Below are 26,012 nucleotides of genomic sequence, written 5' to 3'. Positions count from 1 at the left end.
GAGAACAAAACAAGTTAGCAATAGATATAAATATTCATATGTTTCCCTAATACACAAGAGAAGGAGAAGATTATTGTGATAAAAGATCTGAATTGAACATCCATCTCTTTCCTTCTTTCTTTCTTTCTCCTTCTTTCTTTCTTTCTTTTCTTTTCTTTTCTTTCTTTCTTTCTTTCTCTTTCTTGCTTGCTTGCTTGCTTGCTCTTTCTGTCTCTTCCTTTCTTTCTCTTTTCCTTCCTCCCTTCCCTTCCTTTCTTTCTTTTTTGACAAGAGTCTCACTCTGCCACCCAGGCTGGAGTGCAGTGGCATGATCTCAGCTCACTGTAACCTCTGCCTCCCGGGTTCAAGCGATCCTCCTGCCTCAGCCTCCTGAGTAGCTGGGATTGGCATGCACCACCACCATGCCGGGCTAATTTTTTCTATTTTTAGTAGAGACAGGGTTTTGCCACGACGGCCAGGCTGGTCTCAAACTCCTGACCTTAAGTGATCTGCCCACCTCGGCCTCCCAAATGCTGGGAATACAGACATGAGCCACCATGCCCAGCCTTTCTTTCTTTTTTTTGAGACAAGCTCTCATTCTGTCATCCAGGGTGGAGTACAGTTGCACCATCATGGCTCACTGCAACCTTGAAATCCTGGGCTCAAGTGACCCTCCCATCTCAGCCTCCTGAGTAGTTGGAATTTCAGGCACACATCACCACACCTGGCTCAATTTAACATCTTTTCAAATCTGATCATCTGAACTAAATTTGGGTGCATATCATCTCTCCTCAAACAGATGCAGGGAAGAGGGGATAGCTCCTTTATCTCATTTTTATACTCTTTTGTTAACAAGGCTAGGCTCTGGAATTTTATTAGTTAGGATTGTAAAGGAGTGGAAGGTGGGGGAAAGACAGGACTATTAGAGTTCAGGTTTTTTTTTTTTTTTTAATGGGGAATGGGCTGAATAGAATTTTCCTTAACAGCAGTTTTCTTCTGTGTAACAAATTAGCAAATAAGAAAATGTCCATAATTGTTCATTAGACCACGAATTTTATTTTATTTTTTTTACTTTGAGCTTTCTCATGTCTAGATATTGACGAAAAGATGCCAGTTTCTCCCTAGGCAAGTTTTAAACAGCCAGGTCTTTTTTTTTTTCTTTTCTAGTGATACCTTCTGCATCCGTCATTTCCAGGGCTGAGACTATAAATGCTACAGTGCCCAAGACCATAATTTATTGGGATAGTCAAACAACAATTGAAAAGGTTTCCTGTGAAATGAGATACAAGGCTACAACAAACCAAACTTGGAATGTAAGCTCAACTTTCGTTATTCTTTAGCATGTGAATGAATGATTTAAAAGCCAACCATCAGTGGCTACAGTGGACTTATTATGTCTATTTTACATGTTTTTAATCTGATTGTTTGCATGATATTGAAGCCACTTTAGTTTTTGTTTTATAAAATAATTTCAACTTTTATTTTAGATTCAGGGGCACATGTGCAGGTTTGTTACCTGGATATATTGCGTGGTACTGAGGTTTGGGGTATGATTGATCCTGTCACCCAGGTGCTAAGCATAGTTACCAATAATTTGTTTTTCAACCCTTGCCTTCCTACCTTCCTCTGCACTCTAGTGTGGTCCCCAGTGTCTATTATTGCCATCTTTATGTCCATGAGTACCTGATATGGTTTGGCTGCATCCCCACCAAATCTCAACTTGAATTGTGTCTCCCAGAATTCCCAGGTGTTGTGGGAGGGACCCAGGGGGAGGTAATTGAATCATGGAGGCCAGTCTTTCCCACGCTAGTCTCGTGATAGTGAATAAGTCTCACGAGATCTGATGCGTTTATCAGAGGTTTCCGCTTTTGCTTCTTCCTCATTTTCTCTTGCCACCACTACGTAAGAAGAGCCTTTTGCCTCCCACCATGATTCTGAGGCCTCCCCAGCCATGTGGAACTGTAAGTCCAATTAAACCTCTTTTTCTTCCTAGTCTTGGGTATGTCTTTATCATTAGCATGAAAATGGATTAATACAGTAAATTGGTACCAGTAGAGTGGGGCATTGCTTAAAAGATACCCGAAAATGTGGAAGCAACTTTGGAACTGGGTAATAGGCAGAAATTGGAACAGTTTGAAGGGCTCAGAAGAAGACAGGAAAATGTGGAAATTTGGAACTTCCTGGAGACTTGTTGAATGGCTTTGCCCAAAATGCTGATAGCGATATGGACAATAAAATCTAGGCTGAGGTGGTCTCAGATGGAGATGAGGAACTTGTTAGGAACTGGAGGAAAGGTGACTCTTGTTATGTTTTATCAAAGAGACTGGCAGCATTTTGCCCCTGCCCTAGAGATCTGTGGAACTTTGAACTCGAAAGATGATTTAGGGTGTCTGGTAGAAGAAATTTCTAAGCAGCAAAGCATTCAAGTGGTGATTTGGGTACTATTAAAGGCATTCAGTTTTAAAAGGGAAACAGAACATAAAAGTTCAGAAAATTTGTGGCCTGACTATGCAATAGAAAAGAAAAACCCATTTTTGGGGGAGAAATTCAAGCCAGCTGCAGAAGTTTGCATAAGTAGCAAGGAGCCTAATGTTAATCCCCTAGACCATGGGGAAAATGTCTCCAGGCCATATCAGAGACCTTTACAGCGGCCCCTCCCATCATGGGCTTGGAGGCCCAGGAGAAAAAAGTGGTTTCATGGGCTGGGACCAGGGTCACTGTGCTGTGTGCAGCTTAGGGACTTGGTGCCCTGTGTCCCAGCTGCTCCAACCATGGCTCAAAGGGCCAACATCCAGCTTGGGCTGTGGCTTCAGAAGGTGGAAGCCCCAAGCTTTGACAGCTTCCACATGGTGTTGAGCCTGCGGGTGCACAGAAGTCAAGAATTGAGGTTTGGGAACCTCCACCTAGATTTCAGAAGATGTATGGAAATGCCTGGATGGCCAGGTGAAAGTTTGCTGCAGGGGCAGGGCCCTCATGGAGAACCTCTGGTAGGGCAGTGTGGAAGCAAAATGTGGGGTCTGAGCCTCCACACAGAGTCCCTAGTGGGGCATTGCCTAGTGGAGCTGTGAGAAGAGGGCCACCATCCTCCAGATTCCAGAATGGTAGATCCACCAACAGCTTGAACCGTGCACCTGGAAAAGTTGCAGACACTCAATACCAGCCCATGAAAGCAGCTGGGAGGGAGACTGTACCCTGCAAAGTCACAGGGTTGGAGCTGCCCAAGACCATGGGAACCCACCTCTTTTATCAGCATAACCTGGATGAGAGACATGGAATAAAAGAAGATCATTTGGGAGCTTTAAAGTTGCCCTGCTGGATTTTGGACTTGCATGGGCGCTGTAACCCCTTTGTTTTGGCCAATTTCTCCCATTTGGAATGGCTGTATTACCTAATACCTGTACCCTCATTGCATCTAGGAAGTAACTAACTTGCTTTTGATTTTATAGGCTCATAGGTGGAAGGGACTTGCCTTGTCTCAGATGAGACTTTGGACTGTGGACTTTTGGGTTAATGCTGAAATGAGTTATGACTTTGGGGGACAATTGGGAAGGCATAGTTGGTTTTGAAATGTGAGGACACGAATTTGGAGGGGCCAGGGATGGAATGACATGGTTTTGCTGTGCCCCCATCAACTCTCAACTTGAATTGTATCTCCCAGAATTCCCACATGTTGTGGGAGGGAGCCAGGGGAGGTAATTGAATCCTGGGAGCCAGTCTTTCCCATACTATTCTCATGATAGTGAATAAGTCTCATGAGATCTGATGCATTTATCAGGGGTTTCTGCTTTTGCTTTTTCCTCATTTTCTCTTGCTGCTGCCATGTTAAGTAGTGCCTTTCACCACCCATCATCATTCTGAGGCCTCTTGGAGGCCATATGGAGCTATAAGTCCAATTAAACCTCTTTTTCTTCCCACTCTCCAGTGTGTCTTTATCAACAGTATGAAAACAGACTAATGCAGTACCCAGTGTTTAGCTCCCACTCATAAGTGAGAACATGTGGTATTTGGTTTTCTGTTCCTGTGTTAATTCACTTAGGAAAACCACTCTAGCTTTAATAATGATTATTGTATGCTTGCAAACAGAGAGCTGTTTCCTCAAACGATCCACTTGCCTTTTATTAGTTGCTAAATAGACAAAGCTCCGACTAAGAGGAATCTAATTAGCTATTTGTAATTCAGTGTCTCCTAGGGTGAAATTTATATCAGTGATCATGGATAAAAAATTTAAGTATTCTGTGCTGAAATTTGACAGGCATCCAGGGAAACAAAAATTGTTCGGAAAGGAGAACTAAGATTTATGAATGTTTCTTTTTAAGTGAAAAGTGTATAGTTCAGAGTGTAATATTTATTACCAGTATAGGCCTGAGTCTTAGGTGAGCTTAAAGATGATGATAATCCGAGTAAAGATGAGTTTAAAAAAGTGAACGTCTAGAGAAACAAACTAACTATCCTTAAATGCCAAGGTTAAATTATCTAGTGTCTTAAGAAAGGCATAGCTGCAAGGTTCATTAATAAAGTCACATCAGATAACAGCACCTGGGAACAACGTAATAAAACTCAGTAATTTCAGCTGTGGAGGAACACTAGCCTGATTTAGGAAGAAGTTCCAATTCTGATATATTTTAAAAGAAATGCTATTTGATTATTTTTAAGTGTAACAAACTGCCATTTAGTCCAAATAATTAAGAAATAGTTTCTGGCCTTTTTTTTCCCCCTCTGATACTTTTTTAAGGTTTTTTTTTTAGAGATAGACTCTCACTTCATCACCCAGGCTGAAGTTCAGTGGTGCAATCATAGCTCACTGCAGCCACAACCTCTTGGGCTCAAGTGATCCTCCCGCCTTAGCCTCCCAAGTAACTGGGACTACAGTCACTCATCACTATGCCTGGCTAATTTATTTTTATTTTTATTTTTTTGTAGATTCTTGCCATGTTGCCCAGGCCGGTCTTGAACTAGCCTCAAATAATCCTCCCCCTGGCTTTCTCGTCAGCCTCCCAAAGTGCTAGGATTACAAGCATGAGCCACAGCACCTGGCCTGGCTTTTCTTAATTAACAGTTATGTATCAGCTGTGAAATTACCAGTTTTCAGAGCGTTAAATAAAGTGATATGTATTTAACACTAAAATACATTAAACATAACTTAATTTTTCTTTGGTGCTAAGCATGATTCCAAATCCTTTTACTGTTTAAGACTGATTCTGAGTATCGGTTTTGCTATAGAGTAATATATCTTAAAAGTATCAAGAAGATGGGGGCAAAACTATACTAATTTTATTATATACCCTAAAAATTACTCATTAAAAGTAAATTCCTTACGTCAACTTGTTTACCTTTGTTCACTCAAATCATAAATGTGAACTTTATGGTTGTTTGCATACACTTAAATGGGATCCACATTCTGCATCATTTGATTGATAATCAAGTGAAGATCCTGCTGAATTCCTTTTGCATATGCAGAATTTAGATTAAATTTCAAAACAACACAAATACAATTCTCAAGTCTTAGATTCTGAACTAATGGGGTTTTATCCTAATAAGACACCTGGGGTCCTTGTATAGTATCACAGTCATAGAATGATATTAAAGAATACTGAGTTTCTTAGGCTGGGTGCAGTGGCTCATGCCTGTAATCCCAGCACTTTGGGAGGCCAAGGCAGGCGGATCACCTGAGCTCAGGGATTGAAGACCAGACTGGCCATCATGGCAAAACCCCGTCTCTACTGAAAATACAAAAAATTTAGCCAAGCCTGGTGGTGTGTGCCTGTAATCCCAGCTACTCAGAAGGCTGAGGCAAGAGAATCACTTGAATCTGGGAGGTGGAGGTTGCAACGAGCCAAGATGGAGCCACTGCACTCCAGCCTGGGTGACAGAGTGACTCTGTCTCCAGAGGAAAAAAAAAAAAAGGATACCAAATCCTCTTACTTCATGTAAATAGGAGTATGTAATAGACTAGAAAAAGTGTTTAGAAAATAGAAAGGAATTATATTATCAGTGTCTCTGAATAAGTTTTCAGAAGCCAACTGTTTTCTGGTTGAAACTCTTATTCTCTGCTCCCCCTGGTGGTGCTACATAGGCCATCTTGGTAACAGGTACATTTGAGCTCACTTTTCAAAACCTTCTCTTTATCAGAAGTGGCAAATAGAGTAGAAAGAATATTTGTTATCTCATATGCTCTTCATAACAATCCTTTGTGATAGGTAGTATTAGCTCCATTATATAAATAGGGAAATAGAGTTTGAAAGAGGTCAAGCCAGATTTTTTTGAACTTATACCGTCAGTAACTAAGTGCCTCTCACAGACTCTACATCACTTTAAAGACCAAATAAATATTTAGAAAATGAAAAGACAGGTTTCAATCCAAAGCCAGGTTCTGTCTCCTCCACCATTATTTTTTTCAGAAAGTTTTTTTAAACTCATGACTCCCTCAGTCAATCTACCACGTTTCCTTTAAACACAACCACTAACACAGAAAAAGTGAATTACCATTTCTATCCAGATCACTCAAGCCAAGTCACTGTAGCCAGAATGAAGCTTTGTTTACATTTGCTACTGTCAATTTCATCTGGGTCATGCATGAAGTGTTGTCTCTGCATGTCTGTAGGAAGACAGGAAAGTCAGAGTCAAGAGGAGTGGGAGGATACCAAAGATTACAGGTCTCTTCTACCACTTCAGCTCCGTGGTGGCATTGCCTCCATTAGATATTGCTGGAGGTGGGGGGTTTACTTCAAAGTGACAGGAAAGCCTTGTGGCCAAGAGCACAGGCTCTAGAGTTCAAAGCCTGGCTCTGCTACTTTCTAGTCATGCAATCTTTTTTTTTTTTTTTCCTTTTGAGACAGGGTCTTGCTCTACTGCCCAGGCTGGAGCGCAGTGGCGCAATCTCAGCTCACTGCAGCCTTGACCTCCTGGACTCAAGCAATCCTCCTGCCTCAGTCTCCCAAGTAGCTGACCACAGGAGAGTGCCACCATGCCCAGCTAAATTTTAAAAATTTTTCTGTAGAGACAGGGTTGTGTCATGTTGCCCAGGCTAGTGTCAAGGTCTCTAACTGCTGAGCTCAAGCAACCATCCCGCCTCAGCCTCCCAAAGTGCTGGTATTACAGGCACGAGCCACTGCTCCTGGCTGAGTCATGCAATCTTTCTTTTTTTTTTTTTTTTTCTTTTTAGACAGAGTCACTGTGTTGCCCAGGCTGGAGTGCAGTGGCGTGATCTTGGCTCACTGTAACCTCCGCTTCCTGGGTTCAAGCGATTCTCCTGACTCAGCCTCCCTAGTAGCTGGGATTACAGGCATCGGGCACCACGTCTGGCTTCTTTTTGTATTTTTAGTAGAGATGGGGTTTCACCACATTGGCCAGGCTGATCCCAAGTGATCTGCCCATCTCGGCCTCCCAAAATGCTGAGATTACAGGTGCGAGCCACTGCGCCCGGCCTAGTCATGCAATCTTGAGCATGTTTCTTATCTTCTCTGTGCCTCGTTATTCCCATACATAACATGGGGATAAGATAAGCACTTATATCATGTGTTTGTTGCGGGAAAGGGGATCCAATGATGTAAGAAGTTAGCTACAAGCCTGGAATAGCATAATTGTTCACTAAATGCTAGCTAGTAATGTTACTCTCTAGCCTCTAGGGGAGCCATGCAGCAGGGATAGTAGAGCAAAGGAATCCACCTGAAAGTCACGGTATTGAGGGTGCTTTTCAGCCCCTTTAACTAGGGTACATACAGACGGTGAAGTATCTAAGGGAATTAGGCTGACGAGGCAAGGAGAATATGTGCCACGCAGCAGTCCATGTTTCAGGCAATGATGGATGGCATATATGATGGTGGTCCCATAAACTTATCATGCAGCTGAAAAATTTCTGTCACCTAGTGATTTATGTTACAATTGCCTGCAGGATTCAGTACAGTAACATGCTTTATAGGTTTGTAGCCTAGAAGCAATAGGCTATACCATATAGCCTAGGTGTGTAGTAGGCTATACCACCCAGGTTTGTGTAATTACAATCTATGATGTTCGTACAATGATGAAATCGCTTAACGATGCATTTCTCAGAATGTATCCCTGTCGTTAAGTGACACATACTCTAGTTATCTCTTGAAAGATGGTTCCAGGTCAAAGCTTCAGATTTTGTCTCTGGAGACACAGCTGCCTCTGGGAGAACATTTACAAACATCTTGCTCCCACCTCATTTACCTCTCTCCCTTCTGAGTTCCCTAGAAGTCTAGCTTAGACCAGGTTGGAATATATACAGATTTTAGTAAAGGCTCAGAGATAGCAAGAAGAAAATAAATCTCAGCTGGGAGGGGTGATACAAGCCTATATTCAGCTACCTGAGAGACTGAGGCAGGAAGATCACTTGAGCCAGGGTTTTGAGGCTGTAATGCACTATGATCCCACCAGGGATAGCCACTGCACTGCAGCCGGGGCAATATAGTGAGACCCCCATCTCTATAAAAAGAAAGAAAATAAACATCTCAGAGAAAAACCACCTACTATGTAATCTTGATTACAAAATATAACTAGCTTTTCAAAGTTGGTTTGAGACCTGTCTTTTCATTTTCTAAATATTTATGTGGTCTTTAAAGTGATGTAGATTCTGTGAGAGGCACTCAGTTACTGACGGTATAAGTTCAAAAAAATCTGGCTTGACCTCTTTCAAACTCTGTTTCCCTATTTATATAATGGAGCTAATACTACCTGCCACAAAGGATTGTTATGAAGACCATATGAGATAACAAATATTCTTTCAGTTCCATTTGCCACTTCTGACAAAGAGAAGGTTTTGAAAAGTGAGCTCAAATGTACCTGTTACCAAGATGGCCTCTGTAGCACCACCAGGGGGAGCAGAGAATGAGAGTTTCAACTAGAAAACAGTTGGTTTCTGAAAACTTATTCAGAGACACTGGTAATATAATTCCTTTCTATTTTCTAAACATTTTTCTAGTCTATTACATACTCCTATTTACATGAAATAAGAGGGATTGGTATATCGGCTATCTACTGCTACAATTGAGGGAAGAGAGAGACCCTCTCATATTGTTTTATACTCAGTACCTGTTTTAAGAAAAAACAACAAGGAAGTAAAAGCAAAGACAGGCAACCCAGCACCAGGCCCGAAACCAGGACTGGGCCTGCCTGGCCAAAACCCAGTAGTTAAAAATCAACTCATAACTTAGAAAGCGATGTTATTCATAGATTCCAGACATTGTATAGAAGAACATTGTGAAACTCCCTGCCCTGTTTTGTTTCTCTCTGACCACTGGTGCATGCAGCCTCTGTCATGTACCGCCTGCTTGCTCAAATCAATCACGACCCTTTCATGTGAAATCTTTAGTGTTGTGAGCCCTTTAAAAGGACAGAAATTGTGCATTCGGGGAGCTCGGATTTTAAGGCGGTAGATTGCCGATGCTCCCAGCTGAATAAAGCCCTTCCTTCTACAACTCGGTGTCTGAGAGGTTTTGTCTGCGGCTCATCCTGCTACACAATAATGTGTAACAAACTGCCACAAAAGCTGAAGGGACATATAACAATAAACATTTATTTCTCAATGTCAGTGGGGCCCAGCTGGTCTAAGGTGAGCTTTGCTGGAATTGGGCATGTGTTTGCAGCTCAGCTGGCTCACTCCTATGTCTTTGCATGAGCTCTCCTCTACATGTCTCCTGGTCCTCTTTCTCCCATCAACAGGCTAGCCTGGGCATGTCCTTATGGTGATGGCAGAGGGCAAGAGTACCTAAGGCCCAATCTCTCCAGTGTCTTTCAATCCTCTGCTTATATCAGGCTTACCAATGTCTGTTGGCTGAAAGCAAGCTACATGGACAAACCAGAGCCAGAATGGGAGAATGTTCAAAGCTACATGGTAAAGGGCCAGGATATAGGGCTGGGAAATTACCTGGGCATTATTGCAGTCCACCTCAAAATGTCATCAAGGCTCTCCACCTGCTGCTGGAACCAGTTCGTGTGAGGAGAGGAAGATGGTAGCATCTTTCCAAACAATAAAGACCAAGAAACTTGGCAGTCTTCATCCTACTCTAGCATTTGACACTGTTGACCACCTTGTCCTGAAAATGTCTCTCCTCTTGGTTTTCCCATTTCAAGAATGTGTTAGTCTTCTATCAAGATTTCTGGATGCCCTTTCCTTTGTAAATTATTTTTTCTGCCAATTCCCTAAACATTGACATTCCCTTCATACCTACCATCTCACTGTCTCCTCTCTTTCTTACTCCTTTCACCTATTCCCAAGGCCTCAGCTACACCTGTATGTAGGCTAGAACCTGGAGCCCTCCCAACTCTCATGAAAGTCAGACCTATATTTCTAACTATTTGTTTGTATCTTTATGGGCTGTCTCCTAGGCCCCTCAAATTCATGTCAAAAATTGAGCTCCCAGTTGCCAACGGCAATCCACACCTACTTCCGTATACTCTGTTTCAGGGCATTTGCCACATTGTATATACTTGCCTGTTTACACTTCTATTTCTCTACTCTTTAACTGTGAACTCATGGAAGGCAGAGATGTGCTATGATCATTTTTTGCATCTCCATTGATTTTTATAATGTCAAGTTCATGTGGATAATATTTTGAAACATTAGCTATTACTATTATTATTATTTGTCTAATGGTGTCCAACTTTAGTGACAGAGGCAGGGAAATCTTAGCTATGTGTTCAAGTAAGTGGATTATTGGTGACTCATTTCTCTAATTAAGCTACACCAGGGCCTCAGCAAACTTTTTATTCAAGGGCCAAATGGTAAACATTTTAGGCTTTGCAGAACATAAGATTTCTGTCTCAACTACTCAACTCTGTGTTTGTAGCGTGAAAGCAGTCACAGACAATTATGTAAATGAATGGGCATAGTCTGTTCCAATTAAAATTTCATTTTTGGACACTGAAATTTGAATTTCACATAATTTCCATGCATCATGAAATAGTCTTTTTTTAAAAAAAAATTTCTTTCAACCATTTAAAAGTGAGAAAACCATTCTTAACTTAGGCTGCACAAAACCAAGTATTTATTCTTTTCTTGAAAGGGCCGATAGAACAGCATACAGATAGCAAAGACAAATCCTTGGCTTCAGCATTTCCAAGTCTGAAGGTTGGTATAAGACAGAAAATGTGGAAAAATGTATGATTAGTCACAAATAAGTTTCCCCATCACCACCCCATTTCCCTCCTCTACCAAACACTAGATAAAAATTACTTGGGCAGAAAGGGGAGGAGGTTGTAGGGTAAAGGGAGAAACCAAGGGTTTAGACACTGGTGGGTTACCAAGGACCCTCTCATCCAGTGCCATGTCCCATACTGATAGTTGGGGAAGGTAGGGATTATAGAACTCTAACTAGGTTGGAGATTTTTTCTTCCCTCCACCCAAGGATGTTCCCAGGAACTTATATTTAACATAAGAAAAGAGAGATCTCAAACTGAAGAACATTACGTTTCAATGACCCCTAACCTTCAGAGTTGCGGCTCTAAGTAGAAATGGACTTACTTCAAAATTTCTTGTACTCTTGAAATTATATTATTTACAGAGGCACTCAATTAAGTCCAGCTCTTTCAATGTTCATTTTAGCCTCCAAAGATATCATCCTGAGATATCAGGTTGTACTTGCAGGGCCCTAAGCAGCCACCTGGTTTGCCTCATGGTTTAAACAATCGATAACAGTTCCATAACATTCTTCTTACTATTTTGGAATTCTGGCTGTACTTTAGGGTATTTCTTTCCTTTAAGAGGACTTATCTATAAATGTAATGGCAGCAAACATATTGGAGACTAACAACTTCCTTACAAGAGACACTAATATGAAGCAGAGTGCATTTGAGAGTCAAATCTTTGGCACAGTAAGTAAAATTTCTCTAGATCCCAGGAGACCTCAGACACTCTCCAGTTATATTAACATTGCAGAAAATTTCCAGGGTCATGCATAGAGACATGGCTTATGGAAACTCTGAAAGATATCTTTCATGCAGAGTTTGAAAAATATCATTCAGAGTTTCCATAAGCCATGTCTCAATAGACAAAACTATTCTAGGGCAGATGACATCCCCCAAACAAATATTTTCACGAATTTTACATTTTCAGTGCATTGCAAGTTTTAAGGATTAATGTTAAGGTTGGGTTTTAAATGGAAGCATCCCTGAATGAGGTTGATACCTCATTCTTTTTTTTTTTTAATCTCAATCGTTGTAACTTTCTCTTTCATGAGTATCTGATAACTGCTTTCACCTAGTTGTTGCATAAATGCATTTCTAGACATATTGACATATTTTATGTCTGCCTTTCAATCATGCTTCACTTTTTCCAGTAAATCAGTTACTAGAACATACTGAAGATGCTGTACAAATGCCTTGGTTTCTTTCTGCCAACTGAAACAGCTTGTTTGGGGCTCATTTTTCATTACGTTTTATAACAGGGTGTAGTGCTCCAGGGAAAAAAGGATTTTTGTGTTTATCCCTCAGCTATTTTCTTTATCCTCCATTGGATTTCTCAGTTCAACTTTCTTAATATTTTAATTTTTCTCTGACACATACACATATATATACATATATACATACATATACATATATACATATATACACATATATACGTGTGTGTGTGTGTGTGTGTGTATATATATATATATATATATGTATTATTGGGCCTTGTAGAATCTGCAATAACCTGCAATGAGGACCAACTTACAGCTTAGCTCATAGGTATTTTTTTCTAAAAGTCACCATTAGCGAGTAAAATTATTTCATCATTCAGGAAGAATTATTGATCTAAATATCCAGCTGCAGGGGAGAGGGGAATTCAGACAATTGCTATCAGCTACCATTTCCCCACCCCATTAAAAGAGTATATTCCAAAATTAAGAATATATTCCAAAATTAAGGCTGGGTGTGGTGGCTCACTCCTGTAATCTCAACACTTTGGGAGGCCAAGGCAGAGGGATGACTTGTGCCCAGGAGACCAGCCTGGGCAATATAATGAGAACTTATCTCTACAGAAAAATGTAAAAATTATCCAATCATGGTAGTGCATGCCTGTAGTCCCAGCTACTTGGGAGGCTGAGGCAGGAGGATCACTTCAGCCCAGGAGGAGGTGGAGGTTGCAGTGAGCTATGATCGAGCCACTGCACTCCACAGTCCAGCCTGGGCAACAGAGTGGGACCCTATCTAGAAAAAAAATAAAATAAAAAAAAATATATACACACACACACATATAAATAAATAAATATATATACACACATAAATAAATATATATTCACATATATATAATATCACATTTGGACTTTCTGGAGATTTGAGACAGTTGTCAAACATAAAGCAGTATGGGCTGGGCACAGTGGCTCACACCTGTAATCCCAGCACTTTGGGAGGCCAAGGTGGGCGGATCACTTGAGGTCAAAAATTCAAGACCAGCCTGGCCAACATGATGAAACCCCATCTTTACTAAAAATACAAAAAAGTAGCCAGGTGTTGTAGTGCATGACTGTAATCCCAGTTACTTGGGAGGCTGAGGCAGAAGAATCGCTTGAACCCGGGAGGCGGAGGTTGCAGTGAACCGAGATTGAGCCACCGCATTCCAGCCTGGGCAATAGAGCGAGACTCCATCTCAAAAAAAGCAGTGTGTATTTCAGTTTTAATGTATTTCAGAGACAGTATTTGATTATGTACGGCCATGTTTTATAGAAAGAACACTTTGTTTTCCTAGAGTCTAGAAGACAGCTTGGAACATAATAGGTGTTCCATACATTTCTGCTAAATAAAATAGTTGTTTTAAAAGCACACCACATTTTATTATTGTTACCCATCCATTTTAGGTTAAAGAATTTGACACCAATTTTACATATGTGCAACAGTCAGAATTCTACTTGGAGCCAAACATTAAGTACGTATTTCAAGTGAGATGTCAAGAAACAGGCAAAAGGTACTGGCAGCCTTGGAGTTCACCGTTTTTTCATAAAACACCTGAAACAGGTGAGTGTACTTATATATTTTATTCTCTTGGGCTTTTCTTTATATATCTTTTCTGCTGAGCACAGTGGCTCACACCTATAATTCCAGCACTTTGAGAGGCCAAGGCAGGAAGATTGCTTGAGCCTAGGAGTTCGAGACTGGCCTGGGCAACATAGTGAGACCCTAGTCTGTACAGAAAAATAATAATTATTATTAGCCTGGGTGGTAGAATGCATTTGTAGTCGCAGCTACTTGGGAAGCTGAGGTAGTAGGATTGCGTGAGCCCAGGAGTTTGATGCTGCAGTGAGCTATGATCATCCCACTGCTCTCTAGCCTGGAGGAAAGACCAAGACCCTGTTTCCTAAAAAGTTTAAAACAGCCAGGTGCAGTGGCTTATGTCTGTAATCCCAGCACTTTGGGAGGCCAAGGTGGGTGGATTACCTTAGGTCAGGACTTCAAGACCTCCTCGGCCGACATGGTGAAACCCTGTCTCTACTAAAAATACGAAAATTAGCTGGGCATGGTGGCAGGTGCCTGTAATCTCAGCTACTCGGAAGGCTGAGGCAGGAAAATTGCTTGAACCCAAGAAGTGGAGGTTGCAGTGAACTGAGATTGTACCACCGCACTCCAGCCTGGCCAAGAGAGAGCGACTTGGTCTCAAAATAATAATAATAATAATAATAATAATAATAATAATAATAATAAATAAGTTTAAAACAAAAACAAAATAAAGCTACAAGATATTTTTTTTCTCTTTACCTTTGACCAAAATTGACAAAACTATTCTAGGGCAGATGGTAACATTTAAATTGTCGTTTTGCTTTGATTTTCTTAAGGCTTACTACAATTTATATAATGGTTCTCAAACATTCCTGGGTATAAAAACCATCTGGGAGGCTGGGTACACTGGTTTACACCTGTAATCCCAGCACTTTGGGAGACCAAGGCAGAAAGATTGCTTGAGCCCAGGAGTTCAAGACCAGACTGGACAAGATAGGGAGACCCCATCTCTACCAAAAATACAAATAAAATTACCCAGGCATGGTGGCCCACGCCCATAGTCCCAGCTGCTTGGGGACTACAGGAAGAATTATTGATCTAAACAGGCTTCAATCATAGCTCACTGAAGCCTCTGCCTCCTGGGCTCAAGCAATCCTCCTGCCTCAGCCTCCCAAGTGGCTCAGACTACAGATGCGGTCCACCATGCTAGCTGAGGCAGGAGGATCACTTGAACCTGGGAGGTCGAGAATGCAGTGAGCCACGTTCATGCCACTGAACTCTAGCCTGGGTGACATCCTGGGCAATTGTGAGCCATACAATAAGCTAAGAACTTGTTTTGAAAAATATTATCTGGGTGTGGTGGCTCAAGCCTGTAATCCCAGCACTTTCAGAGGCGGAGGCAGTTGGATCACTTGAGCCCAGGAGCTTGAGACCAGCCTGGCCAACATGGCAAAATCCCATCTCTACTGAAAATACAAAAATTAGCTGGGCATGGCGGTACATGCCTGTAATCCCAGCTATTCAGGAGTCTGAGGCAGGAAAATGGCTTGAACCCAGGAGACAGAGGTTGGAGTGAGCCGAGATCGCGCCACTGCACTCCAGCCTGGGCGACAGAGTGAGACTCCGTCTCAGAAAATTTTATTAAGAACATATTCTCCTAAAAGAGACACAAAACAATCATATCAATAAACGTTATCTACTATATGTAAAGCAATCAGAAAGTTAAAACTCCTAAACACAGAATTCTCTTCTCCTCAACAGGATTTAGCTGATTTATTGTTTATCTTTAGATGTTTTCCTGCTTCTAATATTATTAGTTTAATTTTATATTCATTTATTCATGTCATTCAATAACATCTTAGCCAAATAGACTTCAGTTGAAGCACATAATAAGATGAATCTATTGTAATTGTAATAATACTCCTAATGGCCCCATTAACCTAAAGATGTCTCCCTACTGTAGGTACCTTATACACTAGATTTAACATTTTCTTTTCAGAACTGAAGGACTTTATTATAATCCCAGTATGAATAGCATCATTATTATAACATTCTGGAATTGTGTTTTATGTTTTCAAGGCACTTTGACATACATTATAAATATTGATGGCTGCCAAATTAGTAGAGGTAGCAAAGAGCATGACTTGCTGCAAAGCTCTTCTGGTATCTCCTACTGCCCAAGTCTTAGAAATACTTTGGCCAGGTGCAGTGGCTCATGCCTGTAATCCCAGCACACTGGGAAATGGAGGCAGGTGGATTGCTTGAGCCTAGGAGTTCAAACCCAGCCTGGGCAATATAGTGAGACTCTGCTTCTATTTAAAAAAAATTAAAAAAAAATAGAAATTAAATTTAAAAATGTTAAAATGAAGAAACAACTTATTAGGGAATCCTTTTCTCTTTCTTTCTTTCTTTCTCTCTCTCTCTCTCTCTTTCTTTCTTTTTTTTTTTTTTTTTTTGACAGTCTTGCTCTTTTGCCCAGCCTGGAGTACAGTGGTGTGATCTCGGCTCACTGCAACCTCCACCTCCTGGGTTCAAGAGATTCTTGTGCCTCAGCCTACCGAGTAGCTGGGATTACAGGCACCCACCACTATGCCTGGCTAATTTTTGTATTTTTAATAGAGGCGGGGTTTCACCATGGTGGGCAGGCTGGTCTCGAACTCACGACCTCAGGTGATCCGCCCGCCTTGGCCTCCCAAAGTGCTGGGATTACACGGGTGAGCCATGGCACCCAGCCAGGGAATTACTTTCAGTATCAGTTCTCTTTTTTAAAAGTTAGTTTTTAATTGAAGGTATTCTGTCAAGTTGATACTGTTAACAATTCGTGGACTTTAGATGCCATTTTATAATAGTCAGAATTTAGTTGATAACCCTTTTTTTTAATGAACTCTATAACTGCCTAGCAAGATTATGCAAATTGATAACTACCATTTATCATTTACGAAGTACTACTGTGTATAAGCCTGTTTGATTATGATGTCAACCACATTTGGTAGTGTAATTAGCGCTACTTTACAAAAGCGGAAACTGGGCATGACTTACTAAATAGTACATTGCTGGTGGGTAATGACACCTAAACTATAACAAAACTTTTCTTATTCAAAATATTGAACTGCTTGGCTAGGTCAGTTGGTAGAGTATGAGGCTTTTAATCCCAGTGTGAAAATACTGTGCATTTTCCCCACCATCCCTCAGCAATTTCATTCTTTAATTTCAGGGAAGCAGAGGAGCAACTTACTTAAGTATTCTAAGTATAGGACTACAAATGTTCTTCTTTAAACATAAAAGTCTTGGCGAGGTGTGGTGGCTCATGCCTGTAACCCCAGCACTTTAAGAGGCCAAGGCGAGTGGATCACCTAAGGTCAGGAGTTTAAGACCACCCTGGCCAACATGGTGAAACCCCGTCTCTACTAAAAATACAAAAATTAACTGGGTGTGGTGGCAGGTGCCTGTAATCCTAGCTACTAGGGAGGCTGAGGCAGGAGAAACTCTTGAACTCGAGGGGCAGAGGTTGCAGTGAGCCAAGATCGTGCCACTGCACTCCAGCCTGGGTGACAGAGCGAGACTCTGTCTCTAAATAAATAAATAAATAAATAAAGTAAAATAAAGATAAAAGTCTTAAGCTTCAGGTAGAAGGAAATAGGAACACCACAGTTTAAATTTAACGTCTGTTTCCTAAGGAGAAAAATCACTTAAGAGACAAAAATACCAATTAAAATTAAGTATCCCTGAAAACTTGGATTTATTAAAGTTTAACATGTTAGCTAAGAGAAACCATAGACTGTTCTCTTGGTACAAATTCCCTTCTAAGACACATTACATGAGAAACAGTAAAAGTGTGTTAGGGAAAGTGCTTATGTTAAATCTCTTTGAAAATGTACCTTTTTTTCTGTGTGTAAAAGCAATGTAAGTTTATTGTAGTATGCAACCTAAAAACATCCACTATTTACATTTATTTAATTTAATACTAGTTTTTCCTATGCATTTTTTTAATGGTTGGGGCTATGATGTATATACTATTTTATATCCTGATTTTCTTACTTAATCTACCCTGTTAAGTTTTTAAAAACTGATTTCATGGCTGCACGGCATTCTTGTTTATGTTTGTACTCTAATTTATTTAGGCATTTCCTACCTAAATAACATCTAGGTCATTTCCATTTTATCCATCATCAATAAACTTCTTTGCATAGCTTTGTATATAAATGGTCTTTATTCCTTTAGTTCTAAAGAAGAATTATTGCATCAAGAGTTAAGCACCTTTTAAGATGCTGATGTATGTTGTCGAACTGCTTTTTACCAAATCTTTAATATTGATTGCTTTTTAAAAAGGATCCTATGAAAAGACAGTCATTCACAAAATACTCATTTAGCCTCTACCATGTGCCAGGCATTTTTAGATCCTTGCAGAACCTCAGTGAGCAAAGGAGACAAAATTCCCTGCCTTGGACAAGTTTCCTTCTGGAGAAGACACACAGTAAAAATCAAGCATAATAATTACATAAATTACATTGCATCATACATAAAGATGTAAACAAAAGCAGTAAGAATCAGACTTCACAGCTGAAGTATGAATTGCCTCACAAATGAAAAAATAAAATGATATCATTTCTGTAATTATTTATTTAACCAACTTGTTTGATAATGAGGTTTTTTGGCCAGCCAAACTTTTCCAGTGCTTAAAGGTTTATTTATGAAGAAACACAGCCCAAGCAGTAATGCCTCTTCCAAGCAGGACTTTTCTGAATTAGTCTCTAAGATTCTGACATGTGTATTACTGAATTGATTCATCTCAATACAATGTGTTTGCAAAATTCTGCCCAGCTAAGACCAGAGGACAAATCCTGAAGTGGGTATGGCTTGTCCTGCAGCCTCGGCATTCTTATACTTTTCCGTTGCTTTCCCTCTGAATAGTGCCTGGCTTGGCCATTAAAAACCTGGTCTCAAAAATGAACCAAACCAACTCACTTATAATCAAGTTTAATGACTTATTCTCTTTTTCTTACTTGGAGTATTTAGACTTTAATAGGACAAACAAAGCCTTATACTGAAAAAGAAAATCAATCCTCCAGAATACCCATTTATTCTATCTGATATAATAGCAAGAGGCCAATTAACAGACTGAATCCCAGGGTGACTTCAGGATAATAAATAATAATAGCCAACATTTATTGGATGCTTACTAAGTGTTGGGCATTTTGATAAGCATTTTACATATGAATTGTTCTTTATTTATCACTGCAGCTCTATAAAAGGAGTATAATTATTATCCCAGTTGCACAGATGAAACCATATGGCCCAAGCAGTTTTGTCAAACATTACAAGGCTGGTAAACAGTAGAGCCAGGGTCTAACTCAGGCTATGGGATTCCAGCACCCATGTTATTTATAGCTCTGCTAGTCTCCTTCCTAAGAGACCTAGGAGGGTCCTGCATCCGCCTGTGAAACAAAATCATTCTCTACACATTAGCTAGTAATAAAACTATGCCAACAGAGCTTCATTTCTAATGCAGTGTTTGTTATGGAAATGCAAACGCATGAGAAAAGAACCAGAAGATACTATTGACTACTGCTACTTTGGCTTGAATACAAGATGTGGAAGCAGATTTGCGGTAGATGATGAGAATGAAACCATAGTACTATAGGAGGTTTCTGATAGGATAGGTAAGGAAGGGGCAGTCTGAGATGAGGATAAAGGATAGGTAAAAAAGGCAGCCTTAGCCAAGACAGGACCATCATGGGCAATTCATCATGTGCTTTACCAGCTAATTATGGGCTATCTAGAAAGCACTGTTTCTCATAGTAGGGTCTGTGGACAATCTACATTAAGAATGCTTGGGCACTTTTTTTTTTTTGATACAGTCTCGCTCTGTCACCCAGGCTAGAGTGTAGTGCACCATCTCAGATCACTGCAACCTCCGCCTCCTGGGTTCAAACAATTCTCCTGCCTCAGCCTCTCAAGTAGCTGGGACTACAGACATCCAACACACCTGGCTATTTTTTTTTTGCATTTTTAGTAGAGACAGGGTTTCGTCATGTTGGCCAGGCTGGTCTCGAACTCCTGACCTCAAATGATCCCCCTGCCTTGGCCTCCCAGAGTGCTGGGATTACAAGCACGAGCCACTGTGCCTGGCCTGAATGCTTGGGCACTTCTTAAAGTACAGATTCCTGAGCCCTTTGCCAAGCGATACTTCTGCAGTGAAGCATAAAATCCATTGCTGTAGAGGTCAGACACACTCTTTAAGAGAAGGAAGTGTCATCATAAAAGACAACATAGGGAATGGACAGAAAATGTGGACAGAAAGGTGGTGTGGATATGATTGCCCAAGCCATTGAAACGGGAGAGTTCCCTGACTCCTGTCGCATATCATGTGGCTCATCTATTCTGCCAAGGCACGTGCTCAAACCCATTACGGGAGGGGGAGCACACAGATGGACAGGTGCGCAGGAGCTGGGGTGAGCACCTTGGGGCTCCAGCCCCACAGTAGCATCTAGGGGTGGATGCCTGTGACTCCCAAAGCCCAAGTGGGAATGTGATACAGTGCATTATTTTAGCTTTGCTGTCTGCAGACAGCTTAACTGTTAACCAGCTCAGTGCCCTCTTGGTACCCAGGTCCTTGTCCAGTGTCCAGGAAGAATCAGGTCACACACAGATTTGAAGGATGAATGTGGGGGTTTTATTGAGTGGTGGAGGTGGCTCTTAGTGGGATAGATAGGGAGCTGGAAGGGGGATAGAGTGGGAAGATGATCTTCCCCTGGAGTTGGCTGTCCAGCGGCCGATTTCTTCTCTGATCGTCCCCAGGGGAACTTCTCTCAGCATTCAGATGCTCCTTTTCTTCTCTCCCTCTCTGCTGAGCCATTCTGCCATTCTTCTGCTCTTCTATTTATCTCTCTGTCTGCTTCTGGAACCTGGGGTCTGGAGTTTATGTGGGTACAGGATAGCGGGGCATAGCAGGCCAAAAGGCAACTTTTGAGCACGAAAACAAGAATGCCTGCTTCTATTTAGGGCTGCGGGTTTCCAAGCTTGAGGGTGGGACCTCTGCCAGGGAACCACCCTCATTTATTCAGTATTTTCCTGTTTGCTGTTTGTATCACCATCGCCTTAGTAGTAGTGGTTTGGGGGACAGAAAAGGGTGGGCATGTGAGAATCTTAGGCCATTATCTCTAGTACTATCTGGTCACCTCTCTGTTTCCTATTTCTCCTGAGTCACTGACCACCCCAGCCCACCTGGGCATTACAGGAACCCCCCAAAGCACAGGATATAGGACTGTTGTCATAATTAACCATCACATCACACATGACCCTCTTCTGCCTAGAACTCACCCTGTCTCTGGATGTGAGGTTTCAGCTGAGATTATGAGAACCGCTGAGAGCTGCTGAAGTTAGAGCTTCTGATCCACCAACCTTGATAGGCACTGTTATCCTGGGGTCTTTCAGCAGTGCGGAAAGAGCCCCCAAGGGGAAAAGACAATTTGTCATTGTAGAAAACCAACACTGAAAATGTATAAGTCAGTAGTCTAAATTTGCTACTACTGACTTTAAAAGGTGAAACAACAATGGCTAGCCAGGAATCTTTTTCAATTCTGCATTGTAATATAGATCCCTTTTTAATGAAGAAAAGACACAGGTTCTATAATCCTTTTAATAACAGGTTAAAGGCCTGAGGGAAGGGCAGTCACATTTCATGATGACTAATTCACTTGCTTGAATTGCTGCTTGCCATAGAAAAGTTTCCCAGAGAACTCATATTACTCTTTTTTTTTTTTTGACAGTTTTCCAGAGGAAGGCAAGTATGAGCAAGATATTAAACAACATTTTGCTTTCCTCTCACGAAACATTATTGGTTGTTGCACTACCAGTGACTCCTTGAAGATGCTCATTAATTTTTCAGGTTTTTAAGTGGCTAAAAGGGAAAAAGCAAATATTATGTTAATGGAACTAAATATCAGTGCTATTAAATATAATGCAAATTAGATGATGGCACACAGAATGTATTTTTCAAACATTTTATTATGTGTAATTAGAGATTTGTGAATTGTCCACATAGAGATGGGTTCTGAACTTGTAGACTCTATTGGTTACTAACCCATGTTAAACAGACACGGTGTTTCTTGAAATTCTAATCACTTTCGACTTTTCATTTGGGTTTAACTTTCTTCAGGTCCTGCCTCTGATAAACCACCAAGTTTCTGCAGAATAGGAAACAATTCAGAAGAGTTCCATAATCTCCCTGAAGTTTGCAACCTATTACTACAGAACAAAGATCTTTCTTTCTCTTTCTTTCTTTCTTTCTTTCTTTCTTTCTTTCTTTCTTTCTTTCTTTCTTTCTTTCTTTTTCCTTCCTTCCTTCCTCCCTTCTTTTTTAGACAGGGTCTCTCTCTGTCACCCAGGCTGGAGTGCAGTGGTGTGATCTCAGCTCATAAGATCTGGGCTCAAACAATCCTCTCACCTTGGCCTTTCAAGTACCTGGAACTACAGGCATGCACCACCATACCCAGCTAATTTTTTTTCTTCCTTTTTTTTTTTTTTTTTTGTAGAGACAGGGTTTCACCATGTTTGCCAAGTTGGTCTTGAACTCCTGGACTCAAGAACTCTGCCCACCTTGGCCTCCCAAAGTGCTGGGCTTACAGGCAGGAGCCACCATGCCTGGCCTATGATTATGCTTTTTCTTGAAGTCATCATCTTCTATATTAGTTTCCTATTACTACTGTCACAAATCATCACAAACTTGATAGCTTAAAACAACATGAATTTATTATCTTATAGTTCTGGAGGTGAGAAATCCAAAATCACAACCACTGGGCTGAAATCAGGGTGTCAATAGGGTTATGTTCCTTCTGGAGGCTACAGGACAGAATCAGTTTCATTGCTTTTTCTATATTCTAGAGGCTGCCTACATTCCTCAGCTCATGGCTCCATCCTTCATTTTCAAAGCCAGAAACATAGCATCTTCCAATCTCTTTCTCTGACTCTCAACCTTCTCCCTTCTGCTTATAAGAACTCTTGTGGTTTTACCAGATCCACCCATGTAATCTAGGATAGCCACTTCCTCTCAATTCCCTTTTGCCTTATAAGGTAACTGAATAGAAAGAACATACTCAATTTCTCTTGCTATATAGTACTTTCACAACACAGGTCACTTCTGTGACCTCGATTACCAACATGTGTATGGGGATTTCTCCCCCTCAGCAACAAATTATCTGGCAGATTCTTTGAGGGACATCAGCTGGGTGTCCTCCAAGTCAATTCACTCTGGCACTATCTGCCTAGACATAGTGTCAGATCCTACAACTCCCACCTCAGATGCCAGTCTCAAGTAATAGGTGGTTACCTATACTTCCATCTGATTGGCTATAAATTAGAGTTTGTTTCCTGATCTTTTTTTCAGATTTGATCAATTTGCTAGGATGCCCCACAGAACTCGGGAAAACACTTATGATTACTGGTTTATGATAAACAGCATTACAAAGGATACAGTCGAACAGCCAGATGGAGGAGATGCAGTGGGCAAGGCATGTGGGGAGGGGCATGGAGCTTCCATAAGCTTTCCAGGTGCGTCACCTGCCAGGAACCTCCATGTGTTCAGCTATCCTGAAGCTCCTAGAACTTAGGCCTTTGGGTTTTTTTGGAGGCTTCATTACATAAGCATGATTGATTAAACCATTGGCCATTGGTGATCAACTTAATCTTCATCCCCTCTCCCCTCTGGGAGTTTGGGGATGGGTTGAAAAATCCCAACCTTCTAATCGTGCCTTGATCTTTCCTCTGAACAACCCCCATCCTGAAACTACATAGGGGCGGCCAGCCACTAGTCAGCTCATTAGCATACAAAATGACCGTTACCACTTTGGGCATTCTAAGGATTTTAGGACTTGTATGCCAGAAAACCAGGATGAAGACAAAATATGTACTTCGTAATATTATAGTAACCTGTTCACAGATTCCAGGGATTAGGACACGGACATCTTTATGATGCCATTATTTGTCCTACTACATCTCCCTACCTCCCCAACCACTACCACCAATTGCAGTTTTTACTAGTCAGGATGATTAGGTGTAAGCAAAATAAATCAAGGCTGGTTATCTTAAGCAGAAAGAGAATTATTAGAAAGGTAGCTGAAAATCAGTAGAAAGCCTGGCAAAATGGGCATGAACAGGATCCGAGTGAGAGCAGGACCCAGAACCACAGCCAAAATCACAGCCTAGGAAAAGTCTGGCGAGGACCCTGCAGCTGACGCTGATCACTGCCACTGCCTGCCCTGGTGCCACTGTCACTGTACCCTGGATACAGCTATGGTGCCCACATTGGATTCTAAGTGGTTTCTGGAAGCCCTATGTCAACGCTTCAACATTCACAGCCTGGGTGTTAGGGGAGGGGGCATCTGGTTGGTGAGGTTTAGGCCATTTGCTTGTAGCCCTACTGCCTCTCAGCTTTTTTAGGATGCCCACAAAGAAGTATATCCTAGTGCTGGGCAAATAAAACATGGCAAATGTCTGCTAGACTATACAGATTGGAAGATGCTATGCCTGGAGAGCAAGGGTGTACTTCCGAGGAATCTGTTGGCCACTGTGTAGACTTGGAAGCTGTCCATTCTTTCATGTAGAGTTTTGCTACACTTTGACATCAGACCTTCTCTGTATGGTCCTTGTCATTTAGGAAAATTTCCTGGGTGGCTACTGCTTTTTGCCTTTTCCTCCTCTTATTCTTTCTTTTTAACAATGTAACTGCCATATGTAGATTTCTTACCTTCTCCCTACATACCAAGTACCTAAAGCCCAGGAATATAAGAAGGAAGATAAACCCTTGAATATGTCTGTGTGTACCCTGCTACCCTTATATACACCGCTGACACTATAATCCACTAAATGATTCATTGCTTGACTTGTTTTTCAAGGTGTGGTAATGAGTTTGTTCTGACACACTGTTTTCCCTGCCCTGGGCTTCTGGTGCCTATTTGATATGTTGGCATTAGTTTTGCCTTGCTAATTGACATACTCAACTCTTTACCCTTGGCCCGATAATGTTGAATTCTGACCACAGAGCTAAACTGGCGTGGCTTCGAGAAATGGCACTTAAGTGCTGTGAAACAGCTGAATTATTAAAAGGAGATTCGAAAGAGAGAAACCAAAAGGAGGTATTTGTGTTTTGAGAAAAATAGGAGGGAGGGTGGGGGCGAATCTCCAATGATTTAAAAAAAAACACATCCTTTGTCTCCTTTAATATGACTCCTCTTTCTTGAATATCTAGAACCCCTGAAAGGTCCAGAAAAGTCCATGTGTCTGCTCTAATCAAAGCCTTTATGATGCAGGCCTTGGTTAGTGTGGCTTTGACATCAAGATTGGCAAGCGCAAAAGTAAATAAAGAAACCTTAGAGATGTCTATACCCTTTGGCTCAGTAATTCCTCTTGTAGAGATCTGGCCTTAAGAAATAATCAGTGGAAGGAAATTTATGTACAATGATATACATCCAAAACCTAATTATAATAGTAAGAATTTGGAACCAGTCTAAAAGTTCAACAATAGCAATAATTAGTGCTTATTAAGGTTTTATTTGTGTAAAACATGGTACTAAGTGCTTGATATGAACTGTCTCATCAAACCTCATGACCTCACTGCTTTTATCTAATTTTACAAATGAAGAAACTGAGTCACTGAGGGGTTAAGCAATTTGCCCGGGGCCATGGAACTCCATCTAGTAGAGCCAGGACTTGGACTGAGTTTCGTTTGAGTCTGCAGTTGATGTTTGAAACCACCTAGCTATACAGTTTCTCAATAGGGGTAAGATTGAATAAATACAGTAAAACATGATGAAACATTAACTAGCCATAGCATGATGTTTTGAACAATTTTTAATAAAATGAGGAAATTTTTATTAAGTAATATTGAATAAGGCTGGGTGTGGTGCCTCACACCTGTAATTCTAGCACTTTGGGAGGCCGAGGCAGGCAGATCACCTGAGGTCAGGAGTTTCAGACCAGCCTAGCCAACACAGCAAGACCTCATCTCTACTAAAAGTACAAAAATTAGCTGGGCGTGGTAGTGTGCACCTGTAATTCCAGCTACTCAGGAGGCTGAGGCTGGAGGATAGCTTGAGCCCAGGGGG

At 41.1% G+C, this 26,012-nt stretch overlaps 1 protein-coding gene across 5 annotated transcripts in view; it reads left to right on the top strand.

Moving 5' to 3' along the window:
• IL23R (interleukin 23 receptor) overlaps positions 1-26,012 on the top strand; it is a 166,076-nt gene that overhangs the window by 66,864 nt on the left and 73,200 nt on the right. For all 5 annotated transcript variants that reach the window (XR_008626633.2, XR_008626634.2, XR_008626632.2 and 2 more), the window contains exons 6-7: positions 1,147-1,292; positions 13,776-13,932. Coding sequence is in view for 2 of the 5 variants with exons in the window: in XM_055117522.2 (XP_054973497.1) it covers positions 1,147-1,292; positions 13,776-13,932 (303 nt within the window). In the remaining 3 variants the exon portion in view is untranslated. The remainder of the gene's footprint in view (positions 1-1,146; positions 1,293-13,775; positions 13,933-26,012) is intronic.

Source organism: Pan paniscus, chromosome 1 (assembly GCF_029289425.2).
Source record: "Pan paniscus chromosome 1, NHGRI_mPanPan1-v2.0_pri, whole genome shotgun sequence".
In the NCBI taxonomy this organism is placed as follows: Eukaryota; Metazoa; Chordata; class Mammalia; order Primates; family Hominidae; genus Pan; species Pan paniscus.
This window is presented reverse-complemented; position numbering and strand designations above follow the sequence as displayed.